Here is a 23,865-nt window from a genome sequence, read left to right as displayed (position 1 = left end):
TCCTGGATGGCAGGAAGCTTGGCCCCAGTGATGTACTGGGCCATAAGCAATACCCTCTGTGGTGCCTTAGTCGGATGCCGAGCATTTGCCATACCAGGCGGTGATGCAACTGGTCAGGATGCTCTCAATGGTGCAGCTGTTGAACTTTTTTAGGATCTAGGGACCCATGCCAAATCTTTTCAGTCTCCTGAGGGGGAAAAGGTTTTGTCGTGCCCTCTTCGTGACTGGCTTGGTGTGTTTGGACCATGATAGTTTGTTGGTGAGATGAACACCAAGAAACTTGAAGCTCTAGACCCGCTCCACTACAGCCCCGTTGATGTGAATGGGGGCGTGTTATGCCCTCCTTTTCCATCCTCTTCCACGATCAGCTCTTTTGTCTTGCTCACATTGAGGGAGAGGTTGTTGTCCTGCCACCACACTGCCAGGTCTCTGACCTCCTCCCTATAGGCTACCTCATCGTTGTCGGTGATCAGGCCTACCACTTTTGTCGTCAGCAAACTTAATGATGGTGTTGGAGTCGTGCTTAGCCACACAGTCTTGGGTGAACAGGGAGGATAGGAGGGGACTAATCAGGCACACCTGAGGGGCCCCAGTGTTGAGGATCAGGGTCCTTAGCTTAGTGATGAGTTTTGTGAGCACTGTGGTGTTTGAATGCTGAGCTGTAGTCAATGAACAGCATTCTCACATAGGTGTTCCTTTTTGTCCAGGTGGGAGAGGGCAGCGTGGAGTGCGATTGAGATTGCGTCATCTGTGGATCTGATGGTATGCGAATTAGGGTTTCTGGGATGATGGTGTTGATGTGAGCCATGACCAGCCCTTCAAAGCACTTAATGGCTACCGACGTGAGTGCTACGGGGCGGTATTCATTTAGGCAGGTTCCCTATGCTTTCTTGGGCACAGGGAATATGGTGGTCTGCTTGAAACATGTCGATATTACAGATTTGGTCAGGGAGAGGTTGAAAATGTCAACGAGACACTTGCCAGTTGGTCCAGACATGCTCTGAGTACATGTCCTGGTAATCCGTCTGGCCCTCCAGCCTTGTGCGGCAGCAGGTAGCCTAGTGGTTAGAGCATTGTTCTAGTAACCGGAAGGTTGCAAGATCAAATCCCCGAGCTGACAAGGTACAAATCTGTCGGTCTGCCACTGAACAAGGCAGTTAACCTACTGTTCCTAGGCCGTCATTGAAAATAAGAATTAGTTAGTTAAATAAAGGTTAAAGGTAAAATAAAAAAATTAGATACATTTTTTTAACCTGTTTTAAAGGTCTTGCTCACATCGGCTAGGGAGAGCGTGATCACCCAGTCGTCCGGAACAGCTGGTGCTCTCATGCATGCTTCAGTGTTGCTTGCCTTGAATCGAGCGTAAAAGGCATTTAGCCTTTCTGGTAGGCTCACGTCACTGGGCAGCTTGCGGCTGGGTGTCCCTTTGTAGTCCGTAATAGTTTGCAAGTCCTGCCACATCCAACGAGCGTCGGAGCCAGTGTAGTATGATTCAATCTTAGTCCTGTATTGAAGCTTTGCTTGTTTGATGGTTCGTCTGAGGGCATAGCGGGATTTCCTAATAGCGTCCGGATTAGTGTCCCCCTCCTTGAAAGCGGCAGCTCTAGCCTTTAGCTCGGTGCGGATGTTGCATGTAATCCATGGCTTCTGGTTGGGATATGCACGTGTGGGGACGACGTCGTAGATGCACTTATTGATGAAGCCGGTGACTGAGGTGGTATCCTCCTCAATGCCATTAGATGAATCCCGGAACATATTCCAGTCTGTGCTAGCAAAACTGTCCTGTAGCGTAGCATCTGCGTCATCTGACCACTTCCATATTAAGCGAGTCACTGGTACTTCTTTATTTTTAGCTTGTAAGCAGGAATCAGGAGTATATAATTATGGTCAGATTTGTCAATTGGTGTGGGAGGGAGTGCTTTGTATGCGTCTGTGTGTGGAGTAAAGGTGGTCTAGAGTTTATTTTCCTCTGGTTGCACATGTGACATGCTGGTAGAAATTAGAGGTTGACCGATTAATCGGCATGGCCGATTAGTTAGGGCCGATTTCAAGTTTTCATAACAATCGGTAATCGCCATTTTTGGACGCCGAATTTTGCCGATTACATTGCAATCCACGATGAGACTGCATGGCAGGCTGACCACCTGTTACGCGAGTGCAGCATCAAAAGGACCTGGTGGCTGCAAGGAGCCAAGGTAAATTGCTAGCTAGCATTAAACTTATCTTATTAAAAACATTCAGTCTTAACATAATCACTAGTTAACTACACATTGTTGATGATATTATTAGTTTAACTAGCTTGTCCTGCGTTGCATATAATCAATGCGGTGCCTGTTCATTTATCATGGAATCACAGCCTACTTCAACTTCGCCAAACGGGTGATAATTTAACAAAAGCGCATTTGCGAAATAAGCACTATCGTTGCACCAATGTACCTAACCATAAACATCAATGCCTTTCTTAAAATCAATACACAAGTATATTTTTTTAAACCTGCATATTTAGTTAAAAGAAATTCATGTTAGCAGGCAATATTAACTAGGGAAATTGTATCACTTCTCTTGCATTCAGTGCAAGCAGAGTCAGGGTATATGCAGCAGTTTGGGCCGCCTGGCTCGTTGGGAACTGTCTGAAGACCATTTCTTCCTAACAAAGACCATAATTAATTTGCCAGAATTTTACAGAATTACAACATAACATTGAAGGTTGTGCAATGTAACAGCAATATTTAGACTTAGGGTTGCCACCCGTTCAATAAAATACGGAACGGTTCCATATTTCAATGAAAGAATAAACTTTTTGATTACGAAATGATAGTTTCCGGATTTGACCATATTAATGACCTAAGGCTCGTATTTCTGTGTTTATATTATAATTATGTCTATGATTTGATAGAGCAGTCTGACTGAGCAGTCTGACTGAGCGGTGGAAGGCAGCAGCAGGCTCGTAACCATTAAATCAAACGGCGCTTTCCTGCGTTTGCCAGCAGCTCTTAGCAATGCTTGAAGCACAGCGCTGTTTATGACTTGAAGCCTATCAACTTCCGAGATTAGGCTGGCAATACATAGTGCCTATAAGAACATCCAATAGTCAAAGGTGTATATAAAATACAATAATAGTTGACGCGTCATAATGCCTATAATAATGACAACCTAAAACTTAACTGGGATTTTTTTATTTCACCTTTATTTAACCAGGTAGGCAAGTTGAGAACAAGTTCTCATTTACAATTGCGACCTGGCCAAGATAAAGCAAAGCAGTTCGACACATACAACTACACAGAGTTACACATGGAGTAAAACAAACATACAGTAGAAAAATAAGTCTATATATGTACAATGTGAGCAAATGAAGTGAAATAAGGGAATTAAAGGCAAAAAAGTCCATGGTGGCAAAGGAAATACAATATAGCAAGTAAAACACTGGAATGGCAGATTTGTAGTGGAAGAAAGTGCAAAGTAGAAATAGAAATAATGGGTTGCAAAGGAGCAAAATAAATAAATACAGTAGGGGAAGACGTAGTTGTTTGGGCTAAATTATAGATGGGCTATGTGCAGTGATCTGTGAGCTGCTCTGACAGCTGGTGCTTAAAGCTAGTGAGGGAGATAAGTGTTTCCAGTTTCAGAGATTTTTGTAGTTCGTTCCAGTCATTGGCAGCAGAGAACTGGAAGGAGAGACGGCCAAAGGAGGTATTGGCTTTGGGGGTGACCAGAGAGATATACCTGCTGGAGCGCGTGCTACAGGTGGGTGCTGCCCAGTATGGGTAGGCTACAGTATTGCTGTGCAATAGGAGCTCAACATAGTAGCCTACTTAATCTCAGAGTGAGCGGAGATAAGGGGGGACTTTACCTAGCAAGGTCTTGTAAATGACCTGGAGCCAGTGGGTTTGGCGACGAGTATGAAGCGAGGGCCAGCCAACGACAGCATACAGGTCGCAGTGGTGGGTAGTATATGGGGCTTTGGTGACAAAACGGATGGCACTGTGAAAGACTGCATCCCGTTTATTGAGTAGGGTATTGGAGGCTATTTTGTAAATGACGTAGCCGAAGTCGAGGATCGGTAGGATGGTCAGTTTTACGAGGGTATGTTTGGCAGCATGAGTGAAGGATGCTTTGTTTTGCGAAATAGGAAGCCAATTCTAGATTTAACTTTGGATTGGAGATGTTTGATGTGAGTCTGGAAGGAGAGTTTACAGTCTAACCAGACACCTAGAATATGTGGACAACTACAAATACCTAAGTCAGAACCGTCCAGAGTAGTGATGCTGGACGGGCGGGCAGGTGCAGGCAGTGATCGGTTGAAGAGCATGCATTTAGTTTTACTTGTATTTAAGAGCAGTTGGAGGCCACGGAAGGAGAGTTGTATGGCATTGAAGCTCGTCTGGAGGGTTGTTAACAGTGTCCAAAGAAGGGCCAGAAGTATACAGAATGGTGTCGTCTGCGTAGAGGTGGATCAGAGAATCACCAGCAGCAAGAGCGACATCATTGATGTATACAGAGAAACGAGTTGGCCCAAGAATTGAACCCTGTGGCACCCCCATAGAGACTACCAGAGGCCCGGACAACAGGCCATCCGATTTGACACATTGAACTCTATCAGAGAAGTAGTTGGTGAACCAGGCGAGGCAATCATTTGAGAAACCAAAGCTATTGAGTCTGCCGATGAGGATGTGGTGATTGACAAAGTCGAAAGCCTTGGCCAGGTCAATGAATACGGCAGCACAGTATTGTTTCTTATCGATGGCGGTTACAATATCGTTTTGGACCTTGAGCGTGGCTGAGGTGCACCCATGACCAGCTCTGAAACCAGATTGCATAGCGGAGAAGGTGCTGTGGGATTCGAAATGGTCGGTAATTTGTTTGTTGACTTGGCTTTCGAAGAACTTAGAAAGGCAGGGTAGGATAGATATAGGTCTGTAGCAGTTTGGGTCAAGAGTGTCCCCTCCTTTGAAGAGGGGGATGACAGCAGCAGCTTTCCAATCTTTTGGAATCTCAGACGACACGAAAGAGGTTGAACAGGCTAGTAATAGGTGTTGCAACAATTTCGGCAGATTATTTTAGAAAGAAAGGGTCCAGATTGTCTAGCCCGGCTGATTTGTAGGGGTCCAGATCTTGCAGCTCTTTCAGAACATCAGCTGACTGGATTTGGGAGAAGGAGAAATGGGTAAGGCTTGGGCGAGTAGCTGTGGGGGGGTGCAGTGCTGTTGACCGCGGTAGGGGTAGCCAGGTGGAAAGCATGGCCAGCCGTAGAAAAATGCTTCTTGAAATTCTCAATTATAGTGGATTTATCGGAGGTGACAGAGTTTCCTATCCTCAGTGCAGTGGGCAGCTGGGAGGAGGTGTTCTTATTCTCCATGGACTTTACAGTGTCTCAGAACTTTTTTGAGTTTGTGTTGCAGGAAGCAAATTTCTGCTTGAAAAAGCTAGCCTTGGCTTTTCTGCCTGTGTATATTGGTTTTTAACTTCCCTGAAAAGTTGCATATCACGGGGGCGGTTTGATGCTAATGCAGAACGCCACAGGATGTTTTTGTGTTGGTTAAGGGCAGTCGGGTCTGGAGAGAACCAAGGGCTATATCTGTTCTTGGTTCTACATTTCTTGAATGGGGCATGCTTATTTAAGATGGTGAGAAAGGCATTTAAAAAAATAACCAGGCATCCTCTACTGACGGGATGAGTTCAATATCCTTCCAGGATACCCGGGCCAGGTCGATTAGAAAGGCTTGCTCGCTGAAACGTTTCAGGGAGCGTTTGACAGTGATGAGTGGAGGTCGTTTGACCCCTGACCCATTACGGATGCAGGCAATGAGGCAGTGATCGCTGAGATCTTGGTTGAGAACAGCAGAGGTGTATTTAGAGGGCAAGTTGGTTAGGATGATATCTATGAGGGTGCCCTTGTTTACGGCTTTGGGGTGGTACCTGGTAGGTTCATTGATAATTTGTGTGAGATTGAGGGCATCAAGCTTAGATTGTAGGATGGCTGGGGTGTTAAGCATGTCCCAGTTTAGGTCACCTAGCAGCACGAGCTCTGAAGATAGATGGGGGGGGCAATCAGTTCACATATGGTGTCCAGAGCACAGCTGGGGGTAGAGGGTGGTCTATAGCAGGCGGCAACGGTGAGAGACTTGTTTTTAGAGAGATGGATTTTTAAAAGTAGAAGTTCAAATTGTTTGGGTACAGACCTGGGTAGTAGGACAGAACTCTGCAGGCTATCTCTGCAGTAGATTGCAACACCGCCCCCTTTGGCCCGTTCTATCTTGTCTGAAAATGTTGTAGTTAGGGATGAAGATTTTAGAGTTTTTGGTGGTGTTCCTAAGCCAGGATTCAGACACGGCTAGGACATCCGGGTTGGCAGAGTGTGCTAAAGCAGTGAATAAAACAAACTTAGGGAGAAGGCTTCTAATGTTAACATGCATGAAACCAAGGCTATTACGGTTACAGAAGTCATCAAAAGAGAGCGCCTGGGGAATAGGAGTAGAGCTAGGCACTGCAGGGCCTGGATTCACCTCTACATCACCGGAGGAGTAGGATAAGGGTACGGCTAAAAGCTATGAGAATTGGTCGTCTATGACGTCCAGAATAGAGAGTTAAAGGAGCAGGTTTCTGGGGGCGATAAAATAGCTTCAAGGTATAATGTACAGACAAAGGTATGGTAGGATTTGAATACAGTGGAGGTAAACCTTGGCATTGAGTGATGATGAGAGAGATATTGGAATATGGAAGACTCATGTTAAATGGAACCACCAGCTTTCATATGTTCTGAGCAAGGAACTTAAACGTTAGCTTTTTTACATGGCACATATTGCACTTGTACTTTCTTCTCCTACACTGCGTTGTTGCATTATTTAAACCAAATTGAACATGTTTCATTATTTATTTGAGACTACATTTATTTTATTTATGTATTATATTAAGTTAAAATAAGTGTTCATTGTTTATTCGGTGTTGTTGTAGTTGTCATTATTACAAATACATACAGTGAGGGGGAAAAAAGTATTTGATCCCCTGCTGATTTTGTACGTTTGCCCACTGACAAAGAAATGAGCAGTCTATAATTTTAATGGTAGGTTTATTTGAAAAGTGAGAGACAGAATAACAACAAAAAATCCAGAAAAACGCATGTCAAAAATGTTATAAATTGATTTGCAGTTTAATGAGGGAAATAAGTATTTGACCCCCTCTCAATCAGAAAGATTTCTGGCTCCCAGGTGTCTTTTATATAGGTAACGAGCTGAGATTAGGAGCACACTCTTAAAGGGAGTGCTCCTAATCTCAGTTTGTTACCTGTATAAAAGACACCTGTCCACAGAAGCAATCAATCAGATTCCAAACTCTCACCATGGCCAAGACCAAAGAGCTCTCCAAGGATGTCAGGGACAAGATTGTAGACCTACACAAGGCTGGAATGGGCTACAAGACCATCGCCAAGCAGCTTGGTGAGAAGGTGACAACAGTTGGTGCGATTATTCGCAAATGGAAGAAACACAAAAGAACTGTCAATCTCCCTCGGTTTGGGGCTCCATGCAAGATCTCACCTTGTGGAGTTGCAATGATCATGAGAAAGGTGAGGAATCAGCCCAGAACTACACGGGAGGATCTTGTCAATGATTTCAAGGCAGCTGGGACCATATTCACCAAGAAAACAATTGGTAACACACTGCGCCGTGAAGGACTGAAATCCTGCAGCGCCCGCAAGGTCCCCCTGCTCAAGAAAGCACATATACATGCCCGTCTGAAGTTTGCCAATGAACATTGAATGATTCAGAGGACAACTGGGTGAAAGTGTTGTGGTCAGATGAGACCAAAATGGAGCTCTTTGGCATCAACTCAACTCGCCGTGTTTGGAGGAGGAGGAATGATGCCTATGACCCCAAGAACACCATCCCCACCGTCAAACATGGAGGTGGAAACATTATGCTTTGGGGATGTTTTTCTGCTAAGGGGACAGGACAACTTCACCGCATCAAAGGGACGATGGACGGGGCCATGTACCGTCAAATCTTGGGTGAGAACCTCCTTCCCTTAGCCAGGTCATTGAAAATGGGTCGTGGATGGGTATTCCAGCATGACAATGACCCAAAACACACGGCCAAGGCAACAAAGGAGTGGCTCAAGAAGAAGCACATTAACCTCTTACGTCTAGACGTTCCGCTAGCGGAACACCTGCTCCAATATCCAATGATAGGCGTGGCGCGAATTACAAATTCCTCAAAAATACAAAAACTTCCATTTTTCAAACATATGACTATTTCACAGCATTTTAAAGACAAGACTCTCCTTTATCTAACCACACTGTCCGATTTCAAAAAGGCTTTACAGCGAAAGCAAAACATTAGATTATGTCAGCAGACTACCCAGCCAGAAATAATCAGACACCCATTAATCAAGCTAGCATATAATGTCACAAAAACCCAGAAGACAGCTAAATGCAGCACTAACCTTTGATGATCTTCATCAGATGACACATCTAGGACATTATGTTATACAATACATGCATGTTTTGTTCAATCAAGTTCATATTTATATCAAAAAACAGCTTTTTACATTAGCATGTGATGTTCCGAACTAGCATACCCCCCGCAAACTTCCGGGGAATTTACTAACAATTTACTAAATTACTCACGATAAACGTTCACAAAAAGCAGAACAATTATTTTAAGAATTATAGATACAGAACTCCTCTATGCACTCGATATGTCCGATTTTAAAATAGCTTTTTGGTGAAAGCACATTTTGCAATATTCTAAGTACATAGCCCAGCCATCACGGGCTAGCTATTTAGACACCTGGCCAGTTTAGCCTTCACCAAAATCAGATTTACTATTATAAAAGTTTGATTACCTTTTGTTGTCTTCGTCAGAATGCACTCCCAGGACTGCTACTTCAATAACAAATGTTGGTTTGGTCCCAAATAATCCATCGTTATATCCGAATAGCGCCGTTTTTGTTCGTGCGTTCCAGAAACTATCCGAAATGGTAAATCAGGGTCGCACGCATGGCGCAATTCGTGACAAAAAAATTCTAAATATTCCATTACCGTACTTCGAAGCATGTCAACCGCTGTTTAAAATCAATTTTTATGCAATTTATCTCGTAAAAAAGCTATAATATTCCGACCGGGAATCTCCTTTTCGGCAAACAGAGGAAAAATCACAAAGACGGGGGCGGCCAGGGCACGCGCCTAAGCCCACAGTCCCTTGATCGGCCACTTGAGAAAGGCGATAATGTGTTTCAGCCTGGGGCTGGGATGACGACATTCTGTTTTTTTCCCGGGCTCTGAGAGCCTATGGAAGACATAGGAAGTGTCACGTTAGAGCAGAGATCCTTTGTAAAAGATAGAGATGGCAAAGAAGTTCAAGAAATGGTCAGACAGGCCACTTCCTGTAAAGGAATCTCTCAGGTTTTGACCTGCCATTTGAGTTCTGTTATACTCACAGACACCATTCAAACAGTTTTAGAAACTTTGGAGTGTTTTCTATCCAAAGCCAATAATTATATGCATATTTTAGTTACTGGGCAGGAGTAGTAACCAGATTAAAGCGGGTACGTTTTTTTATCCAGCCGTGAAAATACTGCCCCCTAGCCATAACAGATTAAGGTCCTGGAGTGGCCTAGCCAGTCTCCAGACCTTAATCCCATAGAAAATCTGTGGAGGGAGCTGAAGGTTCGAGTTGCCAAACGTCAGCCTCGAAACCTTAATGACTTGGAGAAGATCTGCAAAGATGAGTGGGACAAAATCCCTCCTGAGATGTGTGCAAACCTGGTGGCCAACTACAAGAAACGTCTGACCTCTGTGATTGCCATCATGTTTTGCAGAGGGGTCAAATACTTATTTCCCTCATTAAAATGCAATTCAATTTATAACAATTTTGACATGCGTTTTTTTTCTGGATTTTTTTGTTATTCTGTCTCTCACTGTTCAAATAAACCTAACATTAAAATTATAGGCTGATCGTTTCTTTGTCAGTGGGCAAATGTACAAAATCAGCAGGGGATCAAATACTTTTTTCCCTCACTGTATATATATAAAAATCGGCAGATTAATCGGTATCGGGTTTTTGTGGGTCCTCCAATAATCGGAATCGGCATGGAAAAATCATAATCGGTCAACCTCTAGTAGAAATGAGATGAAAACGGATTTAAGTTCATAGCTCAATGACTCACACAAAGTGCAAATAAGGGGAAAAAATGACCCTATGGAGATGTGACCAACAATCCATCTCTTCTCCCCGTCTTTATTCCTCCCCCTCTTCTTTCTCTGAATCCAGGAAGGAACGTCCCATCTCCATGGGGTTATTCCAGTTACCAGGAAGTGATTTGACCCCTGACCCGCAGAGGGAAACTGTGGAAACGCCGTCTGAATCCTGGAGATATAACGACCTGAGCCACCCTCACTCCAACACCAGCCTTAAGGTAACAATCTACTTCCCACCTGTCAATCGCTTTTCTCAGATGCCAACATTGTTCTAACATGCAGCCACTGTTTTGGACAGACTTTTCACAAATTCACTGTGTGAGTACAAAGTGTACTCGGTGGTTTAATTCTGCAATCTAAGATGAATGACCGTACCCTCAGACCTGACCATCCCCCATGCCTGCTCTCCTCTTAGTATTTCCCAGAACTCTGAGGGGTGACGTAAGGCAGGGGTAATTTGGCCCAGAGTAGATACTCTGTGTCTTTGTGGAAACATACGCTTTCAACCCGTCACTCTGCCGAAGGATGGGAAGGCTTATTGAAAAGGAAGCTTGATTCAGTGCGTCTGCAGTACCAAAGCACAATTGAGAGGGAGACTTGAATCAGTGTGCCTGGAATGCCTAAGCAGGGGGGTGGGGTAAGAGTGTGTCTGTGTGTGGCTGAGGGCCCATGGAGAGAGAGGAAGTGGTACCATTTGGGGCCAGGAGCAGGGGAAGAGTAGAACAGAGGAGAGAGGGAGAGAACAGGGGTAGAGGGGAACAGAGGAGCGAGAGAAGAGGGGAAGAGTCTAACAGAGAAACAGGACAGAGTGTCTGAGCAGACGGAAGGACTGCTTTCTGCCGGGGCCACGCTAGAACCTCCCCACTGTTGCCCATAGAAACCACGCTGTGAGAAAGGTTCTATCATGAATACTCATTCATGATGGGCTGATTTGAAGTATTCATTTGTTGTGATATTTTTCTACACGGGGGGCAAATGGAATGATTCAGGTACCAGGAAGAGGGGTCTTTCATGTCAGAAGTTGCAAGACAACATTTGACGTAAGATATAGGACTGGCACTTAAGTTTCATCTACTTATGTTGAAGCTCAGTCCTGGCTGCTGCTAAATCATATTTTCTACAAAATCCTCCTCCCTTCTCTCTATCAAACCTTTGCTTTCTTTATCCCTGATCCCACTAAACTGTCTCTTTCTCACTTTAGATGCCTCTGGCACAATAGAGGTGTCACTGTGGATCTCTCACGCTGAGTTTTTAGCACACACACACAGCCTTTTCATCAGGCTCCCACACTTCAGACTCACAGGGATGCCTTTGTGTGACACCTCCGATTCGACATTTCCAAAAGATTTACAGTTTTTGGTTACACTCCTCCCCCCTCTCCCACTCTCTCTTTCTCCCTCTCCCCCGCCGATTCGATCTGTCTCAAGTTTGCACACAAACCAGTGTTTCCCATAGGATTTGTTTTCAGTACTTCAACCACTCCACAAATGTATTGTTAACAAACCTTAGTTTTGGCAGGTCGGTTAGGACATTTACTTTGTGCATGACACAAGTCATTTTTCCAGCAATTGTTTACAAACAGGTTATTTCACTTATAATTCACTGTATCACAATTCCAGTGGGTCAGACGTTTACATACACTAAGTTGACTGTGCCTTTAAACAGCTTTGGAAATTCCAGATAATGATGTCATGTCTTTAGAAGCTTCTGATAGGCTAATTGACTTCATTTGAGTCAATTGGAGGTGTACCTGTGGATGTATTTCAAGGCCTACCTTCAAACGCAGTGCGTCTTTGCTTGACATCATGGGAAAAATCAAAAATCAACCAAGACCTAAGAAAAAAAATGGTGGACCTCCACAAGTCTGGTTCATCCTTGTGAGCAATTTCCAAAGGCCTGAAGGTACCACGTCCATGTGTACAAACAATAGTACGCAAGTATAAACACCATGGGACCACGCAGCCGTCATACCGCTCAGGAAGGGAGACGCATTCTGTCTCCTAGTGATGAACGTACTTAGGTGCAAGAATGTGCAAATCAATCCCAGAACAACAGCACAGAACCTTGTGAAGATGCTGGAGGAAACGGGTACAAAAGTATCTCTATCCACAGTAAAACGAGTCCTATATTGACATAACCTGAAAGGCCGCTCAGCAAGGAAGAAGCCACTGCTCAAAAACCACCATAAAAAAGCCAGACTACGGTTTGCAACTGCAACTATTCCATGCGAGAAATTGCCAAGATGCTGGCCTTCTAGGCATAGTTTCTCTGTCTCTTTCTCTGTCTGTGTTCTTTTGCCCATCTTAATCTTTTCTTTTTATTGGCCAGCCTGAGATATGGCTTTTTCTTTGCAACTCTGCCTAGAAGGCCAGCATCCTGGAGTCGCCTCTTCACTGTTGATGTTGAGACTGGTGTTTTGCGGGTACTGTTTAATGAAGCTGCCAGTTCCCACTCTTTCTGTTCTGGTTAGAACCAGTTTGCGCTGTTCTGTGAAGGGAGTAGTACACAGCGTTGTACGAGATCTTCAGTTGAGGACTTGAGGCATCCGTTTCTCAAACTGGCAATAGCCTTCATTTCTCAGAACAAGAATAGACTGACGAGTTGTTGAAGAAAGTTATTTGTTTCTGGCCATTTTGAGCCTGTAATCGAACCCACAAATGCTAATGCTCCAGATACTCAACTAGTCTAAAGAAGGCCAGTTTTATTGCTTCTTTAACAGCACAACCGTTTTCAGCTGTGCTAACATAATTGCAAAATGTTTTTTTAATGATCAGTTAGACTTTAAACATGATCAACTTGGATTAGCTAACACAACGTGCCATTGGAACACAGAAGTGATGGTTGCTGATAATGGGCCTTTACGCCTACAGTGACTGGCAAAAATATTCACCCCTCTTGGCATTTTTCCTATTTTGTTGCCTTACAACCTGAAATTAAAATTATTTTTTTGGCGGGCATGTATCATGTGATTTACACCAATATGCCTACCACTTTGAAGATGCAAAATATTTTTGGTGAAACAAACAAGAAATAAGACAAAAACTGAACTTGAGCGTGCATAACTATTCACCCCCACCCCCAAAGTCAATACTTTGTAGAGCCACCTTCTGCAGCAATTACAGCTGCAATTCTCTTGGGGTATGTCTCTAAGTTTGGCTCATCTAGCCATTGGGATTTTTGCCCATTCTTCAAGCTCTTTCAAGTTGGATGGGTTCTGCTGGATTGAGGTCTGGGCTTTGACTAGGCCATTCCAAGATATTCAAATATTTCCCCTTAAACCACTCGAGTGTTGCTTTAGCAGTATGCTTAGGGTCATTGTCCTGCTGGAAGGTGAACGTCCGTTCTAGTCTCAAATCTCTGGAAGACTGAAACGGGTTTCCCTCAAGAATTTACCTGAATTTAGCGACATCCATCATTCCTTCAATTCTGACCAGTTTCCCAGTCCCTGCCAATGAAAACATCCCCACAGCATGATGCTGCCACCACCATGCTTCACTGTGGGGATAGTGTTCTCGGTGTGATGAGAGGTGTTGGATTTGCGCCAGACATGGTGTTTTCCTTGATGGCCAAAAAGCGACATTTTAGTCTCATCTGACCAGAGTACCTTCTTCCATATATTTGGAGAGTCTCCCACATGCCTTTTTGGTGTTCGCCAAAAGTGTTTGCTTATTTTTTTTCTTAAAGAAATGACTTTTTCTCTGGCCACTCTTCCGTAAAGCCCAGCTCTGTGGAGTGTACGGCTTAGTGGTCCTATGGACAGATACTCCAATTTTCGTAGTGGAGCTTTGCAGCTCCTTCTGGGTTATTTTTGGTCTCTTTGTTGCCTCTCTGATTAATGCCCTCCTTGCCTTGTCTGTGAGTTTTGGTGGGCAGCCCTCTCTTGGCAGGTTTGTTGTGGTGTCATATTCTTTCATTTTTTTATAATGGATTTAATGGTGCTCCATGGGATGTTTTTAAAAGTTTCTGATATTTTTTTATAACCCAACCCTGATCTGTACTTCTCTACAACTTTGTCCTTGACCTGTTTGGAGAGCTCCTTGGTATTCATGGTGCCCCTTGTTTGGTGGTGTTGCAGAATATGGGGCCTTTCAGAACGTGTGTGTGTGTGCATGTATGTATGTATGTACGTACACACACACACACACACACACACACACACACACACACACACACACACACACACACACGTTCTGAAAGGCCCCATATTCTGCAACACCACCAAATATATATATATACTGAGATCATGTGACACTTAGATTGCACACAGGTGGACTTCATTTAACTAATTATGTGACTTCTGAAGGTAATTGGTTTCACCAGATCTTATTTAGGGGCTTCATAGCAAGGGGGTTGAATACATATGCACACACCACTTTTCTGCACATTTCTTTAGGATTTTTTTTTAAAATAAGTTATTTTTTTCACTTCACCAATTTGGACTATTTTTGATCAATTTGATGTTATTTTAATGGAAAAATGTTTGATTTTTCTTTCAAAACACGGACATTTCTAAGTGACCCTAAACTTTTGAATGGTAATGTACACACACACACACACACACACACACACACACACACACACACACACACACACACACACACAGTACCAGTCAAACGTTTGGACACCTACTCATTCAAGGGTTTTTCTTTATTTTCACTATTTTCTACATTGTAGAATAATAGTGAAGACATTAAAACTATGAAATAACACATGGAATCATGTAGTAACCAAAACGGTGTTAAACAAATAAACATATTTGAGATTCTTCAAAGTAGCCACCCTTTGCCTGGATGGCAACTGCACACACTTCTCTCAACCAGCTTCATGAGGTAGTCACCTGGAATGCATTTCAATTAACAGGTGTGCGTTTTGAGCCAATCAGTTGTGTTTTGACAAGGTAGGGTGGTATGCTATTGGTAAAAGACCAAGTCCATATTATGGTAAGAAATGCTCGAATAAGCAAAGAGAAACGACAGTCCATTACTTTAAGACATGAAGTTCAGTCAATCCGTTAAATTTCAAGTGCAGTTGCAAAAACCATCAAGTGCAATGATGAAACTGGCTCTCATGAGGACCGCCACAGAGTTACCTCTGCTGCAGAAGATAAGTTCATTAGAGTTAACTACACCTCAGATTGCAGTCCAAATAAATGCTTCACAGAGTTCAAGTAACAGAAACATCTCAACATCAACTGTTCAGAGGAGACTACATGAATCAGGCCTTCATGGTCAAATTGCTACAAAGAAACCACTACTAAAGGACACCAATAAGAAGAGGAGACTTGCTTGGGCCAAGAAACACGAGCAATGGACATTAGACCAGTGGAAATCTGTCATTTTGGTCTGAGTCCAAATTTGAGATTTTGGGTTCCAACCGCCTTGTCATTGTGAGATGCAGAGTAGGTGACCGGATGATCTCCTCATGTGTGGTTCCCACCGTGAAGCATGGAGGAGGTGGTGTGGTGGTGCTTTTCTGGTGACACTGTCTGTGATTTTATTTAGAATTCAAGGCACACTTAACCAGCATGGCTGCCACAGCATTCTGCAGCGATACGCCATCCCATCTGGTTTGTGCTTAGTGGGCCTATCATTTGTTTTTCAACAGGACAATGACCCAACACACCTCCAGGCTTTGTAAGGGCTATTTGACCAAAAAGGAGTGGGATGGAGAGCTGCATCAGATGACCTGGCCTCCACAATCACCTGACCTCAACCTGTTTTGGATGAGTTGAACTGCAACAATGTAAAAGATTTTACTGAGTTACAGTTCGTATAAGGAAATCAGTCAATTGAAATAAATTCATTAGGCCTTAATCTATGGATTTCACATGACTGGAGGGCATAGGCCCACCCACTTGGGAGCTGGGATTGTGAGGCCGGTTGGATGTACTGCCAAATTCTCTAAAATTATGTTGGAGGCAGTTTATGGTAGAGAAATTAACATTTAATTCTCTGGCAGCAGCTCTGGTAGATATTCCTGCAGCCAGCATGCCAATTGCAATCTCCCGCAACTTGTGCCATTTTGACATCTGTGGCATTGTGTTGTGTGACAAACCTGCACATTTTAAAGTGGCCCTTTATTGTCCACAACACAAGGTGCACCTGTGTAATGATCATGCTGTTTAATCAGCTTCTTGATATGCCAGACCTGTCAGGTGGATGGATTATCTTGGCACAGGAAACATGTTGCGTTTTTATTTTTGTTCAGTGTGTGTATATATAGATAGATACTTAATTAATGACTTTGCAATAATCTTGTTTGAACATAAATCTGCTGTTCTATCTCTTCTGATTGCCCCTCCCCTTGTAATCTTTATACCTCTGTGTTTTGATTATGTGGCCAGTTGTGATCGCGGCTCTAAAACAGGCCTTCGTTGTAATTTTTCTCTTAACCAGTTGGGGGCACCAGACTCCCCAAGCAGATGGCAGAGGCATTCAGCCAATCAGCAGGCTGAACAGAACCAGGTCCAAACTACCGTGTTGTTGTTTTTATGGCCTGTAATTGCTGTGTTGTTGACGACGACGATGTCGTCTAATCATAAAAGCTTAATCTAGCCTTTATGCCACCGTAGATCATAGTACATTGCCAGCTGCATGCAACCCAAGCAGGTTACTCACCTGGACCGTGGTGTGACCATGGGGCTGAATCTTAAATGATCCCTATGTAGTGCATTACTTTTAGCCCTATGGGACTCTGACCAAAAGTAGTGCACTATATAGGGAGTAGGGTGCCATTTCAGATGGATCGCAGTCTTTCAGGGGTTCAGTCGGCTTGCTAGGATTACTAATGCGTAGAGGGCACCACCTGTACTTCAACCCAATCAACTAGCCTTAGCTGTAGAATATATTACAACATGTTTGTTTTGTTTTCTAACTGTGTGATCTAACAACTTTGATTTGAATTGAGGTGTTTTTCTGGTTGGTTTAAACTGCATTTAGTTTTCTTGGTTTGTTTTATGCACTTTTATACCATTGCCTTTATACCACTGCCTTTTGACTGAGCATTAATGGTTTTGTTGCATTGGCTAACTTTTTTTCAAATATGCTTATTCCTTTTTGAGAGAAAGAAGCTGACTTGAGATATAGCACTTGACCATCTGTCATTTATTTAATTTATTCTTCCTCCTCCTCTTTCTCTTCGGTAGGATGAGATGTCAAATGCTAACCGTGGAGGCTCCAAGTCTAACCCACCTATGTCTCCTAAAGGGGGCTCCAAGTCGGGGACCCCCATGTCCAGCCAAGGAGGAGGCTCCAAAATGTCCTCGCAACAAGGTGGCTCTAAATCGGCTACCCTGATGTCTTCTCAAGGAGAGTCCAAATCCGGTACCCCTATTTCATCTCAAGGGGTGGACTCAAAGTCGGTTACCTCAATGTCCACGCAAAGTGGCGGCTCCAAATCTGTCACCCCAATGTCCAGTCAAGGGGGCGGGTCTATGTCGGCCACTCCCATGTCTACTTCCGCATCTGATGTTGCCATGGCATCTGTGGGCACGCCCCACCAGGAAGAGTTAGAGGAAGTGTGCGAGGGTCTGAACAGGAACCTGGACAGAAGCGACAGGAAGCCAGAGAACATCAGCAGTAAGAACACCACAGTACACGAGGGACAGGACTCCGAGCTGAGAGGAGCAGGAGTCAGAGGAGGGTCAGAACCTCTCACAGGTCAGTACTGCAGCTACAGGGCATAAACTGAGATAACATGGGGATTGGCTATGTTGGGGGACTTGGATTTTGTTACGTTAGAAAACATACTAAAATGTGTTTGGCATCACATTGGCCTCACCACTGTATTCACCATGTCAAACATTCCCAGAAGGATAGTACATGTTATTCCATCTCCTCTCCATCTACATGTTATTCCATCTCCTCTCCAGACGCAGCAGATGATAACACTGAGTCATCAGAGGTGCAGTCCATCATAGAGTCCACTCCTGAACTGGACATGGACCTCAGTGGCTACAAAGATGCCAGGTAGGGTCAACAGGAACTAGTGTTTCTATAGCCATCTCTGCATCTCTATCCTGAACACTCAATCATCATTTATCTGTCAAACTGTACAGACAATCGCTTCCAGCTTGGTGATTGCAGCCGGATATGAAAACAAACACTTTATTTTATGATGCAGTGTATTGAAGCTGTGGTCACTCAGATGACCTCCCGCTCTCTCCCTCCCCCATCCATCTCTCCCCCCTTCCTCCTCCCATCCCTCTCTCCAGTACTCCTTCTAAAGGAGTAGGTATAGAAAACATGGCGTTCGACAGGAACACAGAGTCTTTGTTTGCGGAGCTGTCCTCGGCAGGACCCGACATGGAAGTAGACATAGCAGACATGGACGAGGGGGCCGACCTGCTCGGTAAGACACGCCCACCTTAGACACTTGCCGCTCACCTATTCCAAGACCATCATCTCATACCCACGCCTTGGGTAAATCTGGAGAACTCTACCTCAGTCCCAAATGAATGGCAAAAACTCAACTGGCACTTGTGTGTACTTGCCATATATACTAGGATGGACTCCCCTATTTGCCATTTCTCCCCTATCACATTAACTTTATTTCCATACTGCATACTTCATCTCATTATTTTATATTTTTCTTGGTTCTTCTCTTCAGATGAGTTTTCTGGTGTGTATCAACCATTCCATTCACCCCCTTTGCACTTTCTCCCCTATCACTCATCACCCTCTCCCTAGTTCTCCCTTAGCTTCCCTTAGCTTTCTCCCCTATCACTCATCACCCTCTCCCTAGTTCTCCCTTAGCTTCCCTTAGCTTTCTCCCCTATCACTCATCACCCTCTCCCTAGTTCTCCCTTAGCTTCCCTTAGCTTTCTCCCCTATCACTCATCACCCTCTCCCTAGTTCTCCCTTAGCTTCCCTTAGCTTTCTCCCCTATCACTCATCACCCTCTCCCTAGTTCTCCCTTAGCTTCCCTTAGCTTTCTCCCCTATCACTCATCACCCTCTCCCTAGTTCTCCCTTAGCTTCCCTTAGCTTTCTCCCCTATCACTCATCACCCTCTCCCTAGTTCTCCCTTAGCTTCCCTTAGCTTTCTCCCCTATCACTCATCACCCTCTCCCTAGTTCTCCCTTAGCTTCCCTTAGCTTTCTCCCCTATCACTCATCACCCTCTCCCTAGTTCTCCCTTAGCTTCCCTTAGCTTTCTCCCCTATCACTCATCACCCTCTCCCTAGTTCTCCCTTAGCTTCCCTTAGCTTTCTCCCCTATCACTCATCACCCTCTCCCTAGTTCTCCCTTAGCTTCCCTTAGCTTTCTCCCCTATCACTCATCACCCTCTCCCTAGTTCTCCCTTAGCTTCCAAACTGAAATATACAGTGGGTCTCCCTCTTAGTCAGGTTGTAGGTTAGGTGTTCTTTAGGCTGTATATTGACCTGGTAGAGTCCCCATAGAGTCAAGTTGTAAGACAATCTTGTCAAGTTAATCAGTTTTGTTTTCTACCTCACATTGCCAGCGTGGGTGTCAGACTCAGACCTTAACTTTCTTGGTAAGACTGAAGGAGTGTGTATCATGTTGTTTTATATCGTTCCATTTCAGACTGGAGGAATTCCCATTTCTTATTAAAAACGTTTCCTTTTCATCCCTCCTTTTCTTCGAAGGTATGGGCCGTGAAGTAGAGCACCTCATCCATGAGAACACTCAGCTGCTGGAGACCAAGTAAGGCGTGTTTTCAAATCACCTGCATCCATGCTCAAGAAATCAATGGAACATTATACATGTGCCAGAGCAAGAATGTCCCACGTTGTGTAGTAAATTCACACTACTGCCACCTTCTGGTCACGGAGGGATTTATCTTTCATCAAAGAGTTCACCTAGTGCAGTGTTTCTGCATCCTGGTATCAAAGGGGTGCACATTTCTGTTTTTGTCCTAGCACTAAACACCCAACTCCATTAATCAAAGTTTTGATTATGAGTTGATTAGTGGAATCAGGTGTGTAATGCTAGGACAAAAACAGAAATGTGCACCCCTTTGGGTCCCCAGGACCAGGATGCAGAATCACTGGGTGTAGGGCCTAATGATCGTGCTGACTAATCTGTCCTCACGGTTGCGTCAGAAATGCGTTGAACGTGGTGAAGAATGACCTGATAGCGCGCGTAGATGAGCTGTCGTGTGAGAAGGAGGCGCTGCAGGGAGAGCTAGAGGCTGTGACTCAGGCCAAGACCAGACTGGAGGAGAAAAACAAGGAGCTAGAGGAGGAACTCAGGAGGTCAGTCTTTACTCTGCCTTCCTTCTCTCTGTCTGTTCGTTCCCCTGTTGAGATTAATATGGGATCCCCAGGCATCTCCAGTGTGTGTCTGTTGTGTGTGTTCATCTCAAGCATGTGTGTGTCTGGTGTGTGTGTTCATCACATGGTTTGTTTCTCTCTTAGGATTCGGGTGGCAGAGAAAGACAAAGTGAAGACCAAGAGTGAGAACAGTGAGGAAGATGTGAGTTGTGTGTGTGTGAGTTGTTTGTGTGTGTGAGTTGTTTGTGGACGTGTGTGTCTAATGAGGGTGCTGATACCACTCCTGGCAGGCGGATGTTCCCACGGCTCAGAGGAAGAGGTTTACCAGAGTAGAGATGGCCAGAGTCCTGATGGAGAGGAACCAGTACAAGGAGAGACTGATGGAGCTACAGGAAGCTGTACGATGGACAGAGATGATACGGTGAGAAGAGGGGGGAGGAAGTGAGAGGGAGGGAGGAGGGGAATCTTGTAACTAAGAGCCAATTTATGCTTGATTCAAAATGTGGTTGTTGGCTTCGTATGGATGGTGTGACGCAGTAGCGGAGCCTCCGGAGGCATGCAAAGGCCAAATTTAGTGCCGCTGTGGGCCTCCCAAATTTTGTAACAATGCGGAGGGCTCCGTATAGCTCCACATTGACATGATTGGTTGACGGTAGGTGGCGGCTGGAGGTCCTGTATAAACACAAACTCACTTGACGACAGCTCTGCTCAACAGATCTGCGCTGCTCTGTGAAGCGCAGGAAGTATGAATGCCCTGACTTCTGCAGAGGCCGCATGACCGCCAATGCAGACGTCGGATTGACCAAGCAGCGCCTTTAAAGCTGAGCTACTCCAAAACAAAGTGATGCATATTGAAGAGTTTTTGTCTCCTGTGTTCCACCCACACATTGTTCTTATTGATAAACAAGCACCCCTTCTAGTGCGTTCCCTCCTTGGCGATTCTCGCTAGTTGAGTAACAAGATCGTTTTTGTCTCAGCTGAATAGTGATGACTCCATGAAATATGTTGTTATCTTCCCTCAGAGCGTCTAGAGAGAACCCTGCCGCCGCAGACAAGAAGAAATCCAGCATCTGGCAGTTGTAAGATTCCCTTCTTTTTCACCACCACTCCTTTCCTACTACCACTCCTTTCCTACTACCACTCCTTTCCTACCACCACTCCTTTCCTACCACCACTCCTTTCCTACCACCACTCCTTTCCTACCACCACTCCTTTCCTACTACCACTCCTTTCCTGCTACCACTCCTTTCCTGCTACCACTCCTTTCCTGCTACCACTCCTTTCCTACCACCACTCCTTTCCTGCCACCACTCCTTTCCTGCTACCACTCCTTTCCTGCTACCACTCCTTTCCTGCTACCACTCCTTTTCTGCTACCACTCCTTTTCTGCTACCACTCCTTTTCTGCTACCACTCCTTTCCTGCTATCCCCCTTTCCTGCTATCCCTCTTTTTCTACTACCCCCCCTTCCTACTATCCCCTCCTTTCCTACTATCCCCTCCTTTCCTACTATCCCCTCCTTTCCTACTATCCCCTCCTTTTCTACTATCCCCTCCTTTTCTACTATCCCCTCCTTTTCTACTATCCCCTCCTTTCCCTACTATCCCTCCTTTTCTACTATCCCCTCCTTTCCCTACTATCCCTCCTTTTCTACTATCCCCTCCTTTTCTACTATCCCCTCCTTTTCTACTATCCCCTCCTTTTCTACTATCCCCTCCTACTACCACTACTTTCTATCTAATTTTCTTTACTTTTTTCCTTTTTGTCTCTGCTTTTCGCCATACACTCCTCATCTCAGAGGTGTCATACCATACCTGATGCTAAAGTCACTACGATGATTGTTGACCATCATTGATTCTGTTTTCCCCTTTTTGTTTTACATTTTTTCTTTATTTTTAAAAAAATCACGTTTTGATCTCCAGCGTGTAGGTAAACTTTTGCTATGCTAAGGGTCTTCTTCAATCTGGTTTTTAACAAACAACATTAACAAAACATGCAGGGAGTGCCTGCCTGATCAGGGAATGGCTTTTTACTTCAAGTGACATTTTGTTTTCATTTAAAGTCGGAGTGAGTTCACATTTTTTGAAAACTCCCAAGGGAAACCAACACTTATCCTCTTTGTCAAAAGTTTTGAATACGATTCACCTACAATCAGAAGGGGTGTGTGTGTGTGTGTGTGTGTGTGTACCTAGTACACATATTAAAAATATTTAACTGAAATGTCTTGTAAATGGCCATTTCCCAATACAGGCTGTCCCTGTTGAGTTTCAGTAGGAATGGCTATGGTGTGTGGTTCATTTATGAATGACATGTATTGTTTGAGAGGGGTGTAATGCATCTGACTAATAATTTACTTATATTTTAGGCAGAGGGTAAAGCATTTATTTGTTGCGTGAAATGTTAAATGCATGTTTATTTATGAAGAAATCCCTTGTCTTTCCTGTTGCCCTCTGGTCCCTCTGTCTCTGTTATCATGCCTGTGGTTGTCGTTGGATGTCATATGTGTGTAGGAGGTGTGTTGGGATGTGGGAGGGTGTGTGTGATGGGGTTGGGATGAGGAGAAAGAGGGCATACGGTGAAATAGATGGTTGTATTTCAGAGTCAGATGCAGTATGCCATCTGTGATTGGACAGATTTCTGAATTGACACAGTGAGGTTGTTACCAAGAGGGTAGGCTATTTTCTGCTATATGGAGAGGGTCATGAAGTCTATGTTTTGACCTGATGGACTGTAGATATTTGATCTTAAACAGAAAGAATCCTGATATTTTTGGATCTAGTCTTCTCATCTCACTCTTACTTAACAAGCGTTGTCTAGAGCTGGGATTAGCAGTAATAGTTTAACTTTTGTTGTGTTCTGTGTTGACATACTAACTGCCTGGTTCGTGTTACAGTATTAACCAATGCATTCCCTGCTCTCCCATCCCCTGTAAAATTGCTGAGTGGAGACTGGCTCGCTGTTAAACCCTCCTTTTGGTCATTGTTGTAGTCTTGGGGGGGGGGGGGTAAATCAACCCTTGATTTTAATATTTATCCCTTAAACCCTGCCGCTGCTGCTTTGTCCACCCCTCTATATGTCTCTGTCTGCTCTTTCTTTCTACCTTCTCCATCCCTGTATCCCTCTCTCCATCCCTCCCTCCGTCTTCCAGTTTCAGCCGGTTGTTCAGTTCAAGTGGCGGAGCAGCTAAGAAACCAGCGGAGGCGGCTCCAGTCAATGTGAAGTACAACGCCCCCTCGTCCCAGGTCCAGCCCTCCGTGAAGAAGAAGAGTGCAGCGCTTCAACAGTTACCCAGTGACAAGAGCAAGGCCTTCGACTTCCTCAATGAGGAGTGAGTATTAGAGACATCTACTCATCTGTCCATTCACTCATGATCCACCCAATTATTAATGCAGCTTTTCACTCATTCGAGATTTAATCCTCCTTTGGCCCACCTCCATGCCCC

The 23,865-nt window shown here is 44.4% G+C and overlaps 1 protein-coding gene across 4 annotated transcripts in view; it reads left to right on the top strand.

The window, feature by feature from the left end:
• Positions 1-23,865, top strand: part of LOC106609079 (C-Jun-amino-terminal kinase-interacting protein 4) — a 63,265-nt gene that overhangs the window by 28,671 nt on the left and 10,729 nt on the right. For 2 of the 4 annotated variants that reach the window (XM_014207478.3, XM_082977740.1), the window contains 11 exons: positions 10,266-10,410; positions 16,588-16,656; positions 17,337-17,850; positions 18,063-18,159; positions 18,405-18,541; positions 19,798-19,855; positions 20,254-20,406; positions 20,569-20,626; positions 20,715-20,845; positions 21,447-21,503; positions 23,572-23,751. In XM_014207478.3, the coding sequence (XP_014062953.1) occupies positions 10,266-10,410; positions 16,588-16,656; positions 17,337-17,850; positions 18,063-18,159; positions 18,405-18,541; positions 19,798-19,855; positions 20,254-20,406; positions 20,569-20,626; positions 20,715-20,845; positions 21,447-21,503; positions 23,572-23,751 (1,599 nt within the window). The remainder of the gene's footprint in view (positions 1-10,265; positions 10,411-16,587; positions 16,657-17,336; positions 17,851-18,062; positions 18,160-18,404; positions 18,542-19,797; positions 19,856-20,253; positions 20,407-20,568; positions 20,627-20,714; positions 20,846-21,446; positions 21,504-23,571; positions 23,752-23,865) is intronic. The other 2 variants (XM_082977730.1, XM_082977742.1) reach the window with 1 other exon arrangement.

Source organism: Salmo salar, chromosome 01 (genome assembly GCF_965601325.2).
Source record: "Salmo salar chromosome 01, fSalSal1, whole genome shotgun sequence".
Taxonomy (NCBI): domain Eukaryota; kingdom Metazoa; phylum Chordata; class Actinopteri; order Salmoniformes; family Salmonidae; genus Salmo; species Salmo salar.
Note: the sequence above shows the minus strand (reverse complement) of the source record. Positions and strands in the feature narration are given on the sequence as shown.